This window comes from Conger conger, unplaced genomic scaffold (genome assembly GCF_963514075.1).
Source record: "Conger conger unplaced genomic scaffold, fConCon1.1 SCAFFOLD_37, whole genome shotgun sequence".
NCBI lineage: Eukaryota > Metazoa > Chordata > Actinopteri > Anguilliformes > Congridae > Conger > Conger conger.
In genome coordinates, this window is record NW_026890511.1 from 1,494,555 (window position 1) to 1,514,501 (window position 19,947).

The 19,947-nt window shown below is 43.7% G+C and overlaps 1 protein-coding gene across 1 annotated transcript in view; it reads left to right on the forward strand.

Annotated features, from left to right (window-relative positions):
• The first annotated feature begins 1,359 nt into the window (after positions 1–1,359).
• The window catches only part of LOC133120472 (NACHT, LRR and PYD domains-containing protein 12-like), a 73,201-nt gene continuing 54,613 nt past the window's right edge, over positions 1,360–19,947 (forward strand). Inside the window, exons 1-5 of the mRNA XM_061230324.1 lie at positions 1,360–1,370; positions 2,817–2,886; positions 4,172–4,208; positions 5,173–7,018; positions 19,130–19,303. Of these exons, the coding sequence (XP_061086308.1) occupies positions 1,360–1,370; positions 2,817–2,886; positions 4,172–4,208; positions 5,173–7,018; positions 19,130–19,303 (2,138 nt within the window). The remainder of the gene's footprint in view (positions 1,371–2,816; positions 2,887–4,171; positions 4,209–5,172; positions 7,019–19,129; positions 19,304–19,947) is intronic.

Below are 19,947 nucleotides of genomic sequence, written 5' to 3' on the forward strand. Positions count from 1 at the left end.
CCTCTTTGATGATAATCAGTAACCTGTCTTGGAATGGGCTGGTGGTGCTCCTTTGTTATTACGCACAGTCAGCCTATTATCAGCACTATCCCCCCAGTATTACGCACAGTCAGCCTGTTATCAGCACTATCCCCCCAGTATTACGCACAGTCAGCCTGTTATCAGCACTATCCCCCCAGTATTACGCACAGTCAGCCTGTTATCAGCACTATCCCCCCAGTATTACGCACAGTCAGCCTGTTATCAGCACTATCCCCCCAGTATTACGCACAGTCAGCCTGTTATCAGCACTATCCCCCCAGTATTACACACAGTCAGCCTGTTATCAGCACTATCCCCCCAGTATTACACACAGTCAGCCTGTTATCAGCACTATCCCCCCAGTATTACGCACAGTCAGCCTGTTATCAGCACTATCCCCCCAGTATTACACACAGTCAGCCTGTTATCAGCACTATCCCCCCAGTATTACGCACAGTCAGCCTGTTATCAGCACTATCCCCCCAGTATTACGCACAGTCAGCCTGTTATCAGCACTATCCCCCCAGTATTACACACAGTCAGCCTGTTATCAGCACTATCCCCCCAGTATTACGCACAGTCAGCCTGTTATCAGCACTATCCCCCCAGTATTACACACAGTCAGCCTGTTATCAGCACTATCCCCCCAGTATTACACACAGTCAGCCTGTTATCAGCACTATCCCCCCAGTATTACGCACAGTCAGCCTGTTATCAGCACTATCCCCCCAGCCAGCCCTGCAGCTGTTATTCTCTTAAAGGTTGTTCATTTCATTTTAGCAAATCGGCAGCGACTAATCCCAAGAACTGTTGTTGTTTTCTTCACCGGGTTTGAGACGGATGATACCTGTTGTATTCACCCCCCTTTGTAACCGGTCTTCAGTTCTTAGGTGTCTGCTTGTCCCTCTGTTACTGCCGTGTTTACTTTTTTACAGTGAGTGAGGTGCACCCAGGAAGATCTTTCAGCAATTCTTACTGCTATGGGCGTGGTCAACAGCACCTGATATGGTTACTGCTATGGGCGTGGTCAACAGCACCTGATATGGTTACTGCTATGGGTGTGGTCAACAGCACCTGATATGGTTACTGCTATGGGTGTGGTCAACAGCACCTGATATCGTTACTGCTATGGGCGTGGTCAACAGCACCTGATATGGTTACTGCTATGGGTGTGGTCAACAGCACCTGATATCGTTACTGCTATGGGCGTGGTCAACAGCACCTGATATGGTTACTGCTAAGGGCATGGTCAACAGCACCTGATATCGTTACTGCTATGGGCGTGGTCAACAGCACCTGATATGGTTACTGCTAAGGGCGTGGTCAACAGCACCTGATATGGTCATCAGGTGCTCAGGGCGATGCCCAGGTTTTCCTCTTGATGTCTTTTACCACCACCCAGTCTCACCACTGGATTGTCTTCTGGTTCTACTGGCTCCTGTGGGGGTTAAGACAAAACTGATAACAGTTTTTTGTTCCAACATTGCCCTCATGTGATCTACCAGGGTCTGGTCATCTACTGGTTTCATTATCTTTCCAAATATGGGCATAATGTATGGTTTCCAATATACTATCTCAAATGGGGAGAGATCTCTCTGTGCTTTCAGAATTATCTTGCTTAGTGCTACCAGGGGGAGTCAGTGAGTCCAATTATTTCCGGCCTCTTACATCATTTTGCACAATTTTTGATTCACTTTGATAGTGCCATTTGTTCTTTCCACCAGTCCTGCTGACTGAGGGTGATAGGCACAGTGGTTTTTGAGTTCTATGTCTAATTGCTTACCAATATGTGCAATGACCATGTTTACAAATTCTGGTCCATTGTCAGTGTATAATCTTTGTGGCACTTGATTTTCCTGCACAATGCTTTTGCCACCGCTATGGCGTCTGCATGTGCTGCAGGGAACATTTCCACCCATCCCGAATATGAGCAAATCATCACCAAGCAATATGTCTTGCCTTCGCTTGGCGAAAGGGAGATGAGATCCATCATCCAAAACTGGATTGGATATTCAGCTCCAGGGGTTGTTTTTAAAGATTTTGCGAGTAAGTTGTGTATCCAAATGCTGTAAACACTTGTCTGACTTGGTCTACCATCCCGCCTTTTGAGACAGGGGTCTTCCCATGACTCAATTCAGAAACCAAGTTGAATACATTTCTTGGAAGTACTGGTTTACCCTCTGAGCCCTCCCAGAGTCCAGTGTCTTTGTTCAATTTACAGTTATGTACCTCCCAGAATTTTTTCTGGTTCTAGAGTTTGTTTTTGCATATCCTGTCATGTTTCCAGATCCAAATCACTTTTTTGTTCTCTTGTATGTGCCACAACAGATTGTGTGTGATGCAGCTTAATTTGCTGCTTCATCAGCCTTTTTGTTGCCCAGCATTTCCCCCAAATGTTTGTGTCAAGACCGAGGTCATGAATCCATTTCTGCACCTGTATTTCAAATACACAAGACAATATATTTTACATACACAAGATACCTCATGTAAATAAGACAGCTTCAGAGTTGCTGGAAGGTATATTTCTTCACTTTGAAGGAGGTAGGCTACTGACACCTATAGGCTTCAAGTCTTTATGCTAAGCTAACACATTTTGCTCACATGGAAACGGAGCCAGTGAATGCAAAAAAGAAAAGAAAATGAAATCGAACATCTTGTCTGCTGAGTAAGTTGTAAAAAATGTATATTCAGGTGTATGTGAGGGGTGTTATGTCATATTCAGATGTGCTGTGAGTTAGAACTGCAGTCAGTGGGTGAGTTTAACTGGAAGCTCTGTCTCCATGTTTTGTTCACAGGGTCCTGCAGTCACTGGAGTCCAGCTCTTTAGAAGAGAAGAGTTCAGAGAAATTATCACCATCAAAACAGGTGTGAGATCTTCTTCCTCATAACTTCATTATTTTTTAATAAGTTATTTTCTGTGTACTGTAAACCTAATTCAAACATATAGTGGTATGTAATGCTTCCATTTTGCATGATTCTTTTTCAATACAAATATTTTAATTACAAATTATTTTATCAGCATAACAATTTGAGTGAAAAGCTGAATCTGTGAAATTTACACACATTTCATAATTTCTTGGTATTTGGTATGTCCCCCAGCTTTAATGGCAACATGCATATGAGCTGTCTTGGACTCCACATATTTGTGCAAAACCTGATGATCCATGTTATTCCAGCAGTATTTGACAATGTTTCAAAGAGCATCTTGTGATGTTACTGAATGTTTCTGTCAGTCTTCAAGTGTCCCCATACATTGAGGTTGAGGTCAGGTGGTTGTGGATTATGCAGCAATCCTTGCTCTTCTTTGGTTTTCAAGTGGTTCTTGCATAGCTTTGAAGTAACTTTCATTTGTTTTAAAATGTTCAAAATCCTAAAACCTTCTTTTTATTTCCACGATAAGATGAAACTGTGGTCTCAGACTTTTCGACCCCACTGGATATCATGAATATTTTTTGTGCTTAAAAACATGCTCCACCTTTGCCAAATATTACTCTTAACCAACCACTTCTCACGCATGCATGCAATCAACCTACTTTTCATTTGAACATTTAATGTGAACATTTAAACATTTCTGGCTTCTTTGGCACAAGGAGGTAAAAAATGACCTGAAATTAAAAATCATAAATGTTTGGGAAGAGAATCCTGAGTGGAAACAGCAGGTGAAGCTTTTGGCTGTGCACATGAAGCGCTAGTCCTAGTGCTAATGTGCTACTTTTTAATCCCTCAAAAGACAACAGCAACACAACACACCTTAATCTCTAATCCAGCTCTGCAGTGGTCCTGGCCCTGCGTGGCTCACAGAAAGTCCAGACTCCTTTTGCTGGTCTCAAACACGGCAGCAGAGTAAGCCTCCAAACAGAGCCTTTTAAAGCAGAAGCATTCAGCTCACCATGAGCATTTACTGAATGCATTGCACAGAGCAACTCAATTCTGAGCAAATTAATTATTTATCACACTTCATATGTCTACAAAGCCTTCAAACAGGAACAAAAGCTGCAGTTCAGATATGAGCATTTGGCACTGCTGTGCGTTTGGTGTCTCAAATTATCTGTCCCTTTTCTGGCCATGTGACACAAGGCAATGGTTGTAGTGCATTGAGTGTTTATTTCACAGACTGATACAGCACACCTCTTCATGTGTTTATTTCAAGGATCTCACCGACTCACTGGAGAGAGATGAGCAGCACAGTAAGTTCTCTCTCATTGCTACTGTGTGTCCATTAGAGTACTGACATGAGTTTAGCAAACAGATCTCACAGTGCAGTGTTCTGATTTATAGAATTCACACGTTCATGGTAATGCTTTACCTTGATAATCTTACATCTAGAAAACATCATGAACAACATGTTCACAAAGGCATTTAAATGAAATTACAGCCTCAAGTAGTGATTGCACAGAAGATTAAATGTCTCTGAAGGGGATTCAATGCAGGGACTTTGTGCTCAAAAGGCAGTAACAAAAGCACTGTGCCATCAGACAGACTGCCCTGAGTTTGTGCAGTAACTAAAACACTGTCCCATAAGACAGACTGCCCTGAGTTTGTGCAGTAACTAAAGCACTGTCCCATCAGACAGACTATCCTGAGTTTGTGCAGTAACTAAAGCACTGTCCCATCAGACAGACTGTCCTGAGTTTGTGCAGTATCCAAAGCACTGTCCCATCAGACAGACTGCCCTGAGTTTGTGCAGTAACTAAAGCACTGCCCCATCAGACAGACTGTCCTGAGTTTGTGCAGTAACTAAAGCACTGTCCCATCAGACAGACTGCCCTGAGTTTGTGCAGTAACTAAAGCACTGTGCCATCAGACAGACTGCCCTGAGTTTGTGCAGTAACTAAAGCACTGTCCCATCAGAGAGACTGTCCTGAGTTTGTGCAGTAACTAAAGCACTGTCCCATCAGACAGACTGTCCTGAGTTTGTGCAGTAACTAAAGCACTGTCCCATCAGACAGACTGTCCTGAGTTCGTGCAGTAACCAAAGCACTGTCCCATCAGACAGACTGTCCTGAGTTTTGTGCAGTTACACTGTTAAAAGTTTGTAACACTGATGTGTGTAAAATACTGTGAAAACTGCTTTTCTTCTTAATCTTTCATTGAATTGTAAACTTTAATCTTATTTTAAACAGAATTATTTATCATATCTCCTCTCTTCAGATGAATCCATTAAAAGAGCCCAGCAGGAACTGAAAACTAATCTGAAGAAGAAGTTTGAATACATATTTGAAGGTTTAGCAGTGCAGGGCCACACAACTCTCCTCAATGAGATCTATACAGAGCTCTACATCACAGAGGGGGGAAGTGGGGGGGTCAATAATGAGCATGAGGTCAGACAGATTGAGACAGCATCCAAGAGACAAACCACCCAGGAGACTCCAATCCTCTGCAATGACATCTTCAAGCCTTTACCTGGACAAGAGAAACGCATCAGAACTGTGCTTACAAAGGGCATCGCTGGCATTGGGAAAACCGTCTCTGTGCAGAAGTTCATTCTGGACTGGGCAGAAGGAAAAGCCAATCAGGACGTTGATTTCATCTTCACTCTTCCTTTCCGAGATCTGAATCTGAAGAAGGAAGGAGCATTCAGTCTGATGCAACTTCTGCAGCACTACTTTCCACAACTGAAAGAGATCAAAAGTGTTGAAGGTGATGATGTCAAAGTTGTGTTTATCTTTGATGGTCTGGATGAGTGTCGACTTCCTCTACATTTCCAAAGCAATGAGATCTGCTGTGATATAACAGAGTCATCATCAGTGGATGTGCTGCTGACCAACCTCATTAAGGGGAATCTGCTTCCCTCTGCTCTCCTCTGGATCACCTCCCGACCTGCAGCAGCCAATCAGATCCCTCCTGAGTGCATCCACCAGGTGACAGAGGTACGAGGGTTCAATGACCCACAGAAGGAGGAGTACTTCAGAAAGAGAATCAGAGATCAGAACCAGGCCACCAGAATCATCTCACACATCCAGTCATCCAGGAGTCTCTACATCATGTGTCACATACCAGTCTTCTGCTGGATTTCTGCTACTGTTCTGGAGACAATGTTGGGTAAAGTAGAGAGTGGAGATCTGCCAAAAACTCTGACTGAAATGTACACACATTTCCTGCTCATTCAGACTAATGTGAAGAATCTGAAATATCGTGGCTCTGATGAAACAAACCCAAAGATGTCAGCATCAGATACAGAAATCATCCTGAAACTGGGGCAGCTGGCTTTTGTACAGCTGGAAAAGGGCCATCTGATATTCTATGAAGAGGACCTGAGAGACAGTGGCATTGATGTCAGTGAAGCTTCAGTGTACTCTGGGGTGTGCACAGAGATCTTTAAAGAGGAGCGTGGGTTGGGTCAGGAGATGGTCTACTGCTTTGTGCATCTGAGCATTCAGGAGTATCTGGCCGCCTTGTTTGTGTTTCATTCATGTGTAAATGAGAACAGAAATGTGCTCAGAGCAGAAGAATCAAAACCTCACAGTGGCAGAGTGCAGCTGTCTGAGTTACATGAGACTGCAGTGGATCAGGCCTTAAGGAGTAAGATTGGACACCTGGACCTTTTCCTCCGATTCCTTCTGGGCCTCTCTCTGGACTCCATTCAGCCTCTCTTAGGAGGACTACTGACACAGACAGGAAGAAGATCTGATGGAGGACAATTGATAACAAAACTCTTTCAGAGACTACAGACAGAGAGCAGATCAGGGAGCATCAAGAAAACAGGCCAGTACATTCAGAAGAAGATCAAACATGAATCTTCCGCAGAGAGGACCATCAATCTGTTCCACTGTCTGAATGAACTGAATGACAACTCTGCAGTGAAGGAAATCCAGAATTCTCTGAGATCAGGAAAACTTTCTGATAAAGAGCTGGAACCCCACCAATGTTCAGCTCTGGCCTTTGTGTTACTGATGTCTGAGGAGGTCCTGGATGAGTTTGACTTGAAGACCTACAACACATCGGAAGCAGGTCATCACAGACTGGTACCAGTTGTCAGGAACTGCAGGAAGGCCATGTGAGTATTATGTCATTATTCATGTTGATGATGGACAGCATATTTTCATACTTTATCATTCTAGTCAGTGCAATAAAATTTTCAGGCAACTGAAAATTTGATTATAGTATCTGAATCTAGCTTGTGCCCTCATTTAATGTTCTTAATCCAGAACATGAGATGCAAAAACTCCTCACTTATATATTTTATTTTATTTACTATTATTATTTCCAAAGATAAACTGTCAAATAAATTAAGAATTTGACATATACGATACAAGTTTATTTGAGGAACAAAATAATGAGTTGGTGACTGGTCAGGTTTTAGCCTTCCTTGTTGCTAATGACATGAATAGAGCATTCCCAAACCTTGCAGCATTGTATCGCATTTATCTCATAATTCCTGTGAGCAGTGCGCCAGCAGAGCGCTCTTTCAGGAGGCTAAAGCTATTGGCAACATACCTTCGCTCGACAATGACCGAGGAGCGTCTTTCACAGCTTGCACTCGTCTTTATCGGGAGACGTGACAAAGAATATTGAATATCTGTAGGCGTGATGCATGTATGGCAGGTTATGGTGGATGTAAAATTAAACTAGAGATGTACATTTCCTCAAGAAAATGCGGAGTGTGATTGCAGGGGGAATATTGCTGCTACTGCTAATACTATGGTGTTTAAATATTTCCGATATTGTAGCTGATGTACGTTATTGGTCACAGTGTATTTGAGCTGTGCTAGAGGGCAGAGGCTATTGTGACACCACAGGCTATTGTGACATCACAGGTTATTGTGACATCAAATCAATGGACTACTGCCAGTACAGTTTAAATATTTGCATTTACGGGCTTAGCAGAGCATTGGTGTCTCTTCACACGGACTGGAAAGAGTCAGTCTGACATGGATGACTGAATATATAAACCTAATAGTTTACTTTGTATATAGTCATATTAGAGTTATTGTTCAATATCATGAAAGTGAAACATGTATCTTATGCAACACTTTGTAAAATACTTTGTTTATTCAAGAAAAGAGTTATCATTACCATATTTTCTTCTTTCTTTCTGAACAAATTTCTGGTTAATGGCACTACAAGATTAAATTGTATGTTATGTCGGCATGATTTAACATAAACAAAATGCTTAAGAATAAAGGCATGTATCAGGGATTAATTTAACATTTTTAAATGCACCAGAAGCCTCCAAATTGCGTCAGAAAAAAGAGGCCAGCGGACATCATCTGAACCCCCCTGGCCGGCTACTCTTTCTCTTTGGCCGACTACTTACATTTTTGGGGAACACTCTGCATTGTTCAACATGCGGTCCCTTTCTGGAGCTACACTCCACCACTCCTGCTTCAGCGCGGCAACGACTGCAGTAACTCACCTGCCGTCCTCAGTGAAAGCTACGAGCCGTTGGGCATGTGCTCCTCACAATGTGAAATCCGCTGGCCTTTGAAATCATTTCCATTAAAAAGCAATGAGCTGCTGTATAGAAGCATGGCTGCTTCTGTTTTCACTGGCAGGCTTGCAGAACAGAGACATACCAGCACACAAAACTGTATTTCTTCTAAGATTGTTCATAAAGATTCTAACTGTGACAACAGTGTTCCCACCATTTTAAATGTGAAAGTACCTATAGGGACCATGCACAGAATTTTCCATCTATCCTCAGAAACAATTAATAAGTTGGTCAGAAACTGGCGGGAAATCGCGAAAGGAGAACTAGCAGAGTCAAATTCTGGCAGGGAGTCAGACTTGCCCTCGACTATGTCTGTTTCCAGCTGTATCGTTTCTGCATTTTCATTTTATTACTTTGTGCAAAAAAGTGATACATTTTCAGGAAAAATAAGGAAATGTTGTGAATCAATTTCTAAAGTACTGATTCATGGCTATGAAATATCACATGTCCGGTCAGCCAAATTTCTTGTCATCTTAATTGATGAAACGTTAAACTGGAATGATCACATACACTTAGTCTGTAGAAGTAACAAAATCGCCCATCATCCGTAAAATCTATCCATGGGTTCACCAGTCCTGTCTTAACTCTGAACTACAGCCTCATCTTCTACACTGTAATATTGCATGGGCCGCCACATACCCCACCTCTCTTCACAGAATCTCCATTTTGCAGAAATAAATTATAAGACTAATTACTCTAATAATGATGAGCCATCATCCCCACTTTTTGCTCAAGTGAATTTACTGTCCATTTCTGATATGAACATTCAAATAACATGCTCTTTCAGCTGCAAATATTTGCATCACCCAGAATCCCTGCCAAAACCTTGTCAGGATCTATTCTGCCTTAATCCGGCAGTTCACACACATAGCACTAGATATACCAACAATATTCATCTCGCTCTCTTTCACTCCTTTCCACTACTCGTCCTTATTCGAATCATCAGCACCGATGTGTGGGAGATTACATTACTTTACATTACTGCTGCCCTAGAGGTGTGGAGAATAGTTTAAAAAAACTAAATAAGTTTTTATGACGTCGCTAGCTTAAGCAAATAGCACAAACCCATACAATGTGCTTTTTAACGGCACTTGGTCATTCGAACGATATAAATGAAAGCATTCGATTACGGTCAACGGCAACGGTTCTGTTGCACCATCCATAAATGGCAGAAGTCCCACCATAGGATCGATTTAAATGTTTAAAAGTTAGGCATTTTCTGAATCGTTGTTAATTTCTCTTGGCCGTTATCGGTGAGTCCATGTGATCCGAGAGTTCAGTTGCTATGTAAATTACGTTAGAAGGATACAACACGGTTATTTACGACCTAAACATGGGCCCACAATTTCAATGCTTGTTTTCGTATATTGATAATAATGGATAAAAGCCTAATTCGGCCCTTGTATGTATTTGTATGTGCAAATGTTTTTGCAGAGTTCTACATGCAGGGATTATGAAGGGTGTTTTCCCCATTTGGTTTAATCTTGATTGGTAATCGGACCCCATACTTCACGACCATAAAGCGATTGGTTGAATTACACGTTCAAATATTTAAATACAAATTTTAAATTGTGTAGGCTCCTCTTTAAAAAAACTTTAAAAAAAAAACCCTTGCGTGCCTCAATTAATTTACTGCCAGGTCAAACCTGACGCACTGATGTTCAGACCCAGGTTGGTGTAATTAGTGGCATGTTTAATGGTGCCTAAAGTAAAGTGGAATTTACTTACCTGAGATCTAGCTTTCGTTTGGAATGTCATGACTCTGGTCTTATGCATGTTCAGGTCTGGCAGTGCTGCTCTAAGAGATCCATATATATATACACATTATGATATCATATTCTATTATTATACCGTTAAAACTGGTGGGGGTTAGGGTCACTGCTGTCCCTCGGCTGTGGCAGGTAGCTACATACTGTGCTGCCAAATGTGCACAGCTCCTTTCCTCTCCAAGGAGGATTTGTAATAATTGTGTCTCTGCTATGGCTGGGAAGTTTGGGTATATATTTTTAAATTTGGCAAAGAGAAGTTCTGGAATTTCTATGTATTTGTCACAATGGTTAGAAAGTGCAGCTCTGACTCCATGTCCTGTTTGTCACAGTGGGAGCACAGCCTCTCTTCTCTGGGCAGCCAGGTCTGTGTGTGTGTGTGTGTGTGTGTGTGTGTGTGTGTCTGTGTGTGTGTGTGTGTGTGTGTGTGTGTGTGTCTGTCTGTGTGTGTGTGTGTGTGTGTGTGTGTCTGTGTGTGTGTATGGGGTGTGTGTGTGTGTGCGTGTGTGTGTGTATGGGGTGTGTGTGTGTGTGTGTGTGTGTGTGTGTGTGTGTATATATATGTGGGGTGTGTGTGGGGTGTGTGTGTGTGTGTGTGTGTGTGTGTGTGTGTGTCTCCATGTCCTGTTTGTCACAGTGGGAGCACAGCCTCTCTTCTCTGGGCTGCCAGGTCTGCCGGTGGCGCCCGGTCTCTATTGCTGGGCTGTGCTCGCTGAGTCTGTACTTTGTCAGGGTTTTCCTGAGTTTATAATTCTTCACTGTGGTCAGATAATCTGCCACAGTGTTTTGTCTTTCTAGGGTCAGATAGCATTCTAATTTGTTTTGATTTTGTGTTTGAATATTCCAGTCAGTAATGTAATTTTGTTATTGTTGCTTTATAATTTGGTTGATTCTAATTGGTTGGTTTGGTATGGAGCTGTCCTGAGGCTGGATGGTGTTAGTGGGGGTTAGTGACTGAGCCTCAGGGCTGGATGGTGTTAGTGGGGGTTAGTGACTGAGCCTCAGGGCTGGATGGTGTTAGTGGGGGTTAGTGACTGAGCCTCAGGGCTGGATGGTGTTAGTGGGGGTTAGTGACTGAGCCTCAGGGCTGGATGGTGTTAGTGGGGGTTAGTGACTGAGCCTCAGGGCTGGATGGTGTTAGTGGGGGTTAGTGACTGAGCCTCAGGGCTGGATGGTGTTAGTGGGGGTTAGTGAACTGAGCCTCAGGACCAGCTGGTTGAGGGGACTCTTCTCTGGGCTCAGCTCTTGGCATTGCAGGGCTTTGTAATGGTATGAGTGGGGGTCGCTGTTTTTGAAATGTTTCCAAAACTGTATTGCCCTCTTTCGTATTTTGATTAATAATGGATATTGGCCTAGTTCTGCCCTGAATGCATTGTTTGCTGTTTTCCGTTGTACTTGTAAGATGTTCTTACAAAACTCTGCATGCAGGGTTTCAGTTGGGTGTTTGTCCCATTGAGCAAAATCTTGCTTTGTAAGTGGACCCCACACTTCACTGCCATATGGGGCAATTGGTTCAATTAGATTCTAATATTTTTAACCAAATATTAATTCTGATTGGGATTTCAATGCTGATCTTTTTCTTTATGGCATAGAATGCCCTGCGTGCCTTCTCTTTCAGTTCATTTATTGCCATGTTGAAATTTCCGGAACATTTTATATTTAGGCCTAAATAGTTCTAGTTTGTGCAGTGTTCTATGTGGTTTGTCCCTATTCTGAAGTTATATGCATTTCCCTGAGATCTGGATCTTTTTTGGAAAATCATTATCTTTGACTTTTTCACGTTTACCGTCAGGGCCCAGGTCTGACGGTATTTCTCTAGCAGATCCAGGCCCTGCTGTAAGCCCTGTGCTGTGGGCGACAGCAGAACCAGGTCATCTGTGTAGAGTAGGAGTTTCACCTCTTTGTCCTGTAGCATGAGACCAGGGACTTAATTCATGAATATATATGTTGAATAGAGTTGGGCTTAGGTTGCAGCCCTGTCTCACTCCACGCTCCTGGATGGAAAAAGTCTGTTCATTGGTTGCCAATTTTAATGCTGCACTTATTGCAAGTGTACATTGATTTAACAATATCATACGTTTTACCCCCTACACCGCTTTCAAGAAGTTTGTAGAACTAGCCAAGATGCGAAATTGAATCAAATGCTTTTTGTAAATCTATGAAGCCAGCAAAATTTTTATTTTGGTTAACTTATTTATGTATTAGGGTGTGTGGGGTGTAAATATGATCAGCTGTGTGGTGTTTTGGTAAGAATCCAATTTGACTTTTACTCAGGACATTGTGCTCATTGAGAAAGTCTGTAAGTCTTGTATTCATAATGCTACAGAGAACCTTCCCCAGATTACTGTTCACACAAACGCCTCGGAAATTGTTGGGATCCAGTTTATCTCCACTTTTAAAGATTGGGGTGATAAGCCCTTGATTCCAGATGTCAGGGAAGTAACCCACGCTCAGAACCAAGTTAAATAATTTTAGAATAGCCTGTGAAATTTGACTCTGGTGTGTTTTAGCATCTCATTTAAGATGCCATCAGGTCCAGATGCTTTTTTTTGGGTTTGAGAACCTGCAGTTTCTCCAGTAGCTCCTGTCCAGTAATAGTGGAATCCAGTGGGTTTTGGTTCTTTTATTGCCAATTCTAGTGATTGTAACTTCTGTTGGATGTGGTTTTGTTCTGATGCTGTGTTGAGGTGTATTGTTTCAAGGTTTTGAAGTGTTCGGTCCATATCTTCGTTTTGAATGGCCAATTGTTCAGTTTTGATTTATTCAGTTTTTTCCAATTTCCCCAGAATGTGTTAATATTAATGGATTCCTCAATTTGTGTCAGCTGTTTAGGGGTATGCAAGGCTTTTTTGGTTCTGAACATGAATTTGTAGTGTTAGTGTCTCACAGTAACAGAGGTCCAAATCAGGGTTTAATAGGTCTCTGTGTTTTTGATTTGACAGTTTCCACAGTTTTTTCCTTATATTTTGACATTCTGTATCCAACCAGTTGTCGTCTTTGGATTTTATTGATTTTTTATTTGATATTTTCAATTCAGATATGTTAGCAGTGTTCCCATGAAATTGATATTTTTCACTGCCTGATTTACACCTTATGTACTGTGAGCGTATGTGCTTTCCAGAAAGGTGTCTAATAATGTTTAAATTTTTTGGGTGCTAATTGCTTTCTGGAACTGTTCTGCACTGTTTTTGGCCCGTCTGTATGATTCTGGAAGTTTGAACAGCTTACTGGGCGGGGTGTGTGTGGTGGTGTTAGTTTCTGTCCTTTTCAGATACGCAAAGCCAATTTGGCTATGATCAGACAGAGGGGTTAGTGGCTTGGCAGTAAATGCACTGAAAGAGAAGGGGTCTACATCTGTGTCCATGTAATCAACTGTACTGTTGCCAAGAGGTGAGCAATAGGTGTATCTTCCTAAAGAGTCTCCTACCGTTGACAATGTACAGACTCAGGCTACGTCAGAGCTGCAGGAGTAACCCTCTCATGGTTGTTTCTTTGGAGGATATTCCAGTTGTTGCAGGATTTTTGGCCGCTAATGTAGTTGTCTCCCTCTGTGCTGGTGAAATCCAGCAGGGTTCCGGTTCTGGAGTTCAGATCCCCACAGATGAGTACATTCCCCTGGGCCTGGACATGACTTGATTCTTTCTGCTGGTTGGGGAGCATTTCTTCACAGAAATAAGGGGAGTCTGAAGGAGGAATTTAGACTGCACAGAGAAACACATCTTTTGGTTCAAAATTATTTTTTGATTTTCAACCATAAGTAATTTTTTCCTTTTTTGATGGGCTCAATTAGTTTTTGTTGTTCAGATTCTTACCAGATTATTAGTCCCCCTGAGTCTCGAGTCTTGAGTCTTGAGTGATGGTACTTAGTTTTTGTGAGGGCACAATAATTTATTTGTAATCTGCGGGACAGTGAGTGAGAGCACCTTCCAGACACCATGTCCCTTGTAAAATAATTATCTTTTATATTTTCTTTGAATTCCAGGGCCTGGCTCTTTGAACCAAAAATTGAAGAGCTCAGTCCCTGGATAATCCACACACTAATCTAAATAGATTTCATACTGTGGTAACTGTTAATGATCACAATTGTTTTGGATGAGACAAACAATATAGAAAAGAAACAATGTATTATATTCAGGCTGAAGGGATATAAACCTTTTTAACTCCGCCTTAATCAACAATATATATGTATTTAAAGAATATGACAATATTAATTAATACAAAAATTGACTATCCACTGAGCTTTGTACAGATGTACATGAGCAGCTGTTTGATCTCACCCATGTACTCAGAGTCATTTGGGCCTCACAGGGCTTCAGCGTAGCTGTGTGGGCTGTGTTGTGGGGCGGGGTCCTGGGGGGGGGTGAGTCGGGCCGGGGCTGGGCTGGTGGGTCTGTGAGAGGTAGTGTGCTTGGCTGGGCTGGTGGGTCTGTGAGAGGCAGTGTGCTTGGTTGGGCTGGTGGGTCTGTGAGAGGCAGTGTGCTTGGTTGGGCTGGTGGGTCTGTGAGAGGCAGTGTGCTTGGTTGGGCTGGTGGGTCTGTGAGAGGCAGTGTGCCTGGTTGGGCTGGTGGGTCTGTGAGAGGCAGTGTGCTTGGTTGGGGTGGTGGGTCTGTGAGAGGCAGTGTGCTTGGTTGGGCTGGTGGGTCTGTGAGAGGCAGTGTGCTTGGTTGGGCTGGTGGGTCAGTGAGAGGCAGTGTGCTTGGTTGGGCTGGTGGGTCTGTGAGAGGCAGTGTGCTTGGTTGGGCTGGTGGGTCTGTGAGAGGCAGTGTGCTTGGTTGGGCTGGTGGGTCTGTGAGAGGCAGCGTGCTTGGTTGGGCTGGTGGGTCTGTGAGAGGCAGTGTGCTTGGTTGGGCTGGTGGGGGCAGTGTGCTTGGTTGGGCTGGTGGGTCTGTGAGAGGCAGTGTGCTTGGTTGGGCTGGTGGGGGTAGTGTGCTTGGTTGGGCTGGTGGGGGCAGTGTGCTTGGTTGGACTGGTGGGGGCAGTGTGCTTGGTTGGGCTGGTGGGGGCAGTGTGCTTGGTTGGGCTGGTGGGGGTAGTGTGCTTGGTTGGGCTGGTGGGGGTAGTGTGCTTGGTTGGGCTGGTGGAGGTAGTGTGCTTGGTTGGGGTTGTGCATTCAGGTGGGCTGGGTGAGGTTGGTATCCCGGTCCTTTGTTGGGTGCGATGTGTCTGAGGTGGGCTGGGTGGTGAGGGGGGTCCTGGGCGGTGCAGGAGGGCTCTGCTGGGCGGTGCTGGAGACTCTTCTTTTGTTGCCAGAGCATCTACTGAGTGCCACGTCTTTCAGCGTCTTGGCGAACTCCCCGACTGCTGACTTGAAGAGGTGGTCGTGCAGGTCCCAGGGTCCGATGGTGGGGTGATGAGCCAGGTGCACGTTCGGTAGCAGAGCGCAGCCTCTGGAGATGTATAGTGAGGGGGTGGAAGTCCCTGCAGGGCAGGAGGGCTGAGATGGTGATTTTGGAGTTGGTGAAGCTCTCTGTGGCCTTCTCTGCCACTCTCCTGAGCAGAGCCCCCACCCTCTCCTGCTCTTCCCTCAGGTCATGGTGCCTGTGTGGATGATGATGTGTTTGGAGGAGCTGAAATCAGGCTGGGACAGAATCCGAAGTGCATCCTTGGTTCTGGGACACCAAGTCTTTTGTAGAACCCGCACAGCTAGACCAATGAGGGAATAGCTGGGGGTGAAGGGATGACAAGTTTTTTCCTTGGCTGTTGTGAAGCAAATAAGAGATTTTAATTATCATCCTCCGTCCAAGAACAGAGCACAATTACATTTAAGAATATACTGGGTCCGTTGCCACGGGTCGGATATGGATTGACCTGCCCAATATCCCGCTTACAGCTGGCCTGAAACGGATCAGTACAATTCTTAATATTCTCCGTTCTCAAACGGGGCCATATTGTAAGCTTAGTGGTTACTATAGTTTTACTCGTTTATCTGACTCCATTTAAGATTAGAATTTAGAAATTTGGTTTTGAAACATGCGCGAACCTCGGGAGTGGCTACACTCGACTCTTACCGGCGCCACCATTACTCAATATATGCTCCCGGCATTATTGCCGAAATCTCAGTTCGGCGGAGAACTCAGAGGCTGAGGGTCTAGCCAACACAATACTTGCAGTATACTGACATGACAACTTCGAGCCCAGGTCGGCGTGCACTTAGAGGGCTCCTTAGAGCTAACTTGACAGGAACCAGCGCAGAAACGCCCATGGGTTCCCTTCGCATCAAATTACAAGAGCCATGCACCACCAATCCTTTTATGGGCCGAACTTGGCTGCCTTTTCCAGCTTGGAAACACCACGAAACCACTGATCAGTTGGTGTATGGTCAATATTATTTAACTGAATATTAGTATTCAGTTGTAATTTAGGCTGAAAAAGGTAAAAGATGAATTAGAGTCATGGAGATCACGCAAGTTACAAACAAAAACCATTTATTCGCAGACAGGTAGGTTCGTAGCTTTAGAATATCACAATCAGTTACAAAATAGACAAATTGAAAATAGAAATAGAGAGGAAATAGTCTTACCCAGCCTGCTTTGGCTACACACATATACAGAGTCTGCACAGTGTGGGAAGTCAAGTGCGATCTTCCCAGATTGGTCTGTCTCCCTCGCTTTTATGCCAAATCATGTTTGATCCAACCGTTGGGGGTTGTTAGGTAAGGGTAAATAGAAAATGAAATGATTACCAGAGAGGACATTCCACTGTTCCATTTTTACCTTGAGTTCCTGAAACTATGGCTCTCAGGTCAACACTGCTAGCTCCACCGACACGTCAGCCAAGCTCCCAGGTCAACACTGCTAGCTCCACTGACACATCAGCCAAGCTCCCAGGTCAACACTGCTAGCTCCACCGACACATCAGCCAAGCTCCCAGGTCAACACTGCTAGCTCCACTGACACATCAGCCAAACTCCCAGGTCAACACTGCTAGCTCCACCGACACATCAGCCAAGCTCCCAGGTCAACACTGCTAGCTCCACCGACACATCAGCCAAGCTCCCAGGTCAACACTGCTAGCTCCACCGACACATCAGCCAAGCTCCCAGGTCAACACTGCTAGCTCCATCGACACATCAGCCAAGCTCCCAGGTCAACACTGCTAGCTCCACTGACACATCAGCACAGTGGGAGAGCGGAGGGCTTACCCACTGAATTGGCTGCATTAAGGAGATGCAGGTAACTGGGGTCAGGATCTGCAGCAGAATGGATGAAGAGTGACGGGCTGATCAGTCAGGCAGGCAGGCGGTAGGCCAAGCACCATAATAATAAGGGGCTGTCACTTACTGCTGCCTCAGCCGGTTGTGCACCCACCGCACCTACAACTTCTAGCGACAGTGCCTCTGCTGGTTGTGGTGAACCAGCTACAGTGTGGGAGGAAAGTGTCAGAGACAACAGACAGCAGCAGCCCACCACAAATCAGACACCCAAGAAAGGGTTAAGGGCCTTACTCTTGGGCCCAACAGCTGTGCGGATCTTATTCTGGCTACACCGGGAATCGAACCACCGACCTTGTGGGTCCCAGTCATGTTCCTTAACCGTTATGCTACAGGCCATCCGTTTTATTTGTGAAGTGCTTTTCCCAAGCACAAAGCGCTGTACAGTACACGCATGAATGAAATAAGTACATTTAGCAATTGACTGTTGTAGTATTATATAGTTTAAAATTGATGCGAAATATCTTACACAGCTGTCTTTGCAGATTGTCAGTGTTCCCCAAAAATGTAAGTAGGAGGCCAAAGAGAAAAAGTAGATGATGTCCCCTGGCCTCTTTTTTCTGACGCAATTTGGAAGCTTCTGGTGCATTTTAATATGACAAATTAATCCCTAATACATGCCTTTATTCTTATGCACTTTGTTAAGTTTACATTCAAATATACCAACATGACATTTAATCTTGTAGTGCCATTAACCAGAAATTTGTTGAGAAAGAAAGAGCTTATGGTAATGATACCTCTTTACTTGAATAAATAAAGTATTTTACAAAGCGTTAGATAAAAGATACATGTTTAACTTGAATGATATTGAACAATAACTCCAATATGACTGTACAAATTAAACTATTATGTTTTTATAGTCAGTCATCCATGTCAGACTCTGATTCTTCCCAGTCCGTGTGAAGAGACAGCAATGCTCTGCTAAGCTCCTCTCGGAAGCTGGGAACTGATCAATTTGAACGTAAACGTAAAAACATAGGCTATTGTAACTTCAGATTAAGATAATGTGAAGTGGTTGGTGTGATATGTAGCCTATGGTAGTAGTGATATATTTTAGTCATTATTCTTTAAGATATGTTTGAGTTTTTTATAATTTATAAACACTTGGCTGTGAAGAAGCTCAGCCATAAACTTGGTCCGGCTACCTCGAGTGACCAGCAGAGGTCACCCGCTAGCTATACCCACTGCTCGTCCGGAGGGTGCGAGGTGTGCTGAAATTCGTAAGATTGTATATGAAGCAGCTACAACTTCAGACTGCAAGTTTATCCTAAAGATTGTACTGTGCTCAAGTACAGGAGTGAACTAATGTCATTTCTAGAGCTGGCAGAAAAATAAATGAAGGTAATTGGTTGGAACAGAAATCAGCTCGCAGACTGGCCCTCTAGGACCAGAGTTGTGCACTTCTGCTTTGGAGTCTGTTGTTGGCGTTTGTCAACATGAGGACCAGAATTGTGCAGTAACAGTAAGCTCACAGCAAACTCCTGGGTTTGAATCCCGGTCGGCCGGGATTTTCCTACCAAAAGGAAAAAAGCAAACTCCCTGGCCACTGTGACAGATGTGTGTTATATTTTACATCTTACCATTAACTGTGCCAAATGTCCCACAGCATTGCAAACTAACTCACTGTCCACTCTGAAAGATGTTATCATTTACATCTTACCTAACCTTTTTATTCTATAATGTATTCATTCTTCTTTACAGACTGCACAGTTGTAACCTAAGTGAGGAGTCATGTGAAATTGTGGCCTCAGCTCTCCAGTCATCAAACTCAACCCTGACAGATCTTGACCTCAGCAGCAATAACCTGGGAGATGCAGGAGTGAAGCTGCTCTGTGCTGGACTGATGAGTCAAAACTGTAAACTACAGAGACTGGGGTGAGTAGTGCGGTATTTTGTGTGACCTTAACAAAATAGAATTAGTGATTATGGCTCTAAACAGTGAAATGATGAAAAGCTCTTTCTCTCTTAGTTTACTACTCTGTCCATTGGCATTCTTTCTTTTTCCACATTAGTCTCATCCCTCTCTTCTTACTCCTCTATCACAGCAAAGAAAAGCAGGATAAAACCTGATGAGTCTTAGGGTTGGTAGGTTTGTGTTTCCTGACCAGAATGTAAGGTTTCAGTGGAGTCTGTAGTATCAGGGCACAGGTGATGACTGGATGCTGGATGTCTGATTGATGTGGTAAAAGACTGACCACCTGCATAGTAAAATGTTTTAGGTCTGTGACACATTACAGTCTTCATCCATCTCCACTATTCACTACCTGCTAGGAACTGTTATCAAATCCTTAATTTTACCCCACTCTCTGATGAAGGGGAGCTGTACTCCTCACAATACAGTACACCTCATTCCCACCTACAGAACAGGACTTTTGTGCTGACTGTAAAGAGCTTATTCCCACCTACAGAACAGGACTTTTGTGCTGACTGTAAGAGCTCATTCCCACCTACAGAACAGGACTTTTGTCCTGACTGTAAAGAGCTCATTCCCACCTACAGGACAGGACTTTTCTGCTGAC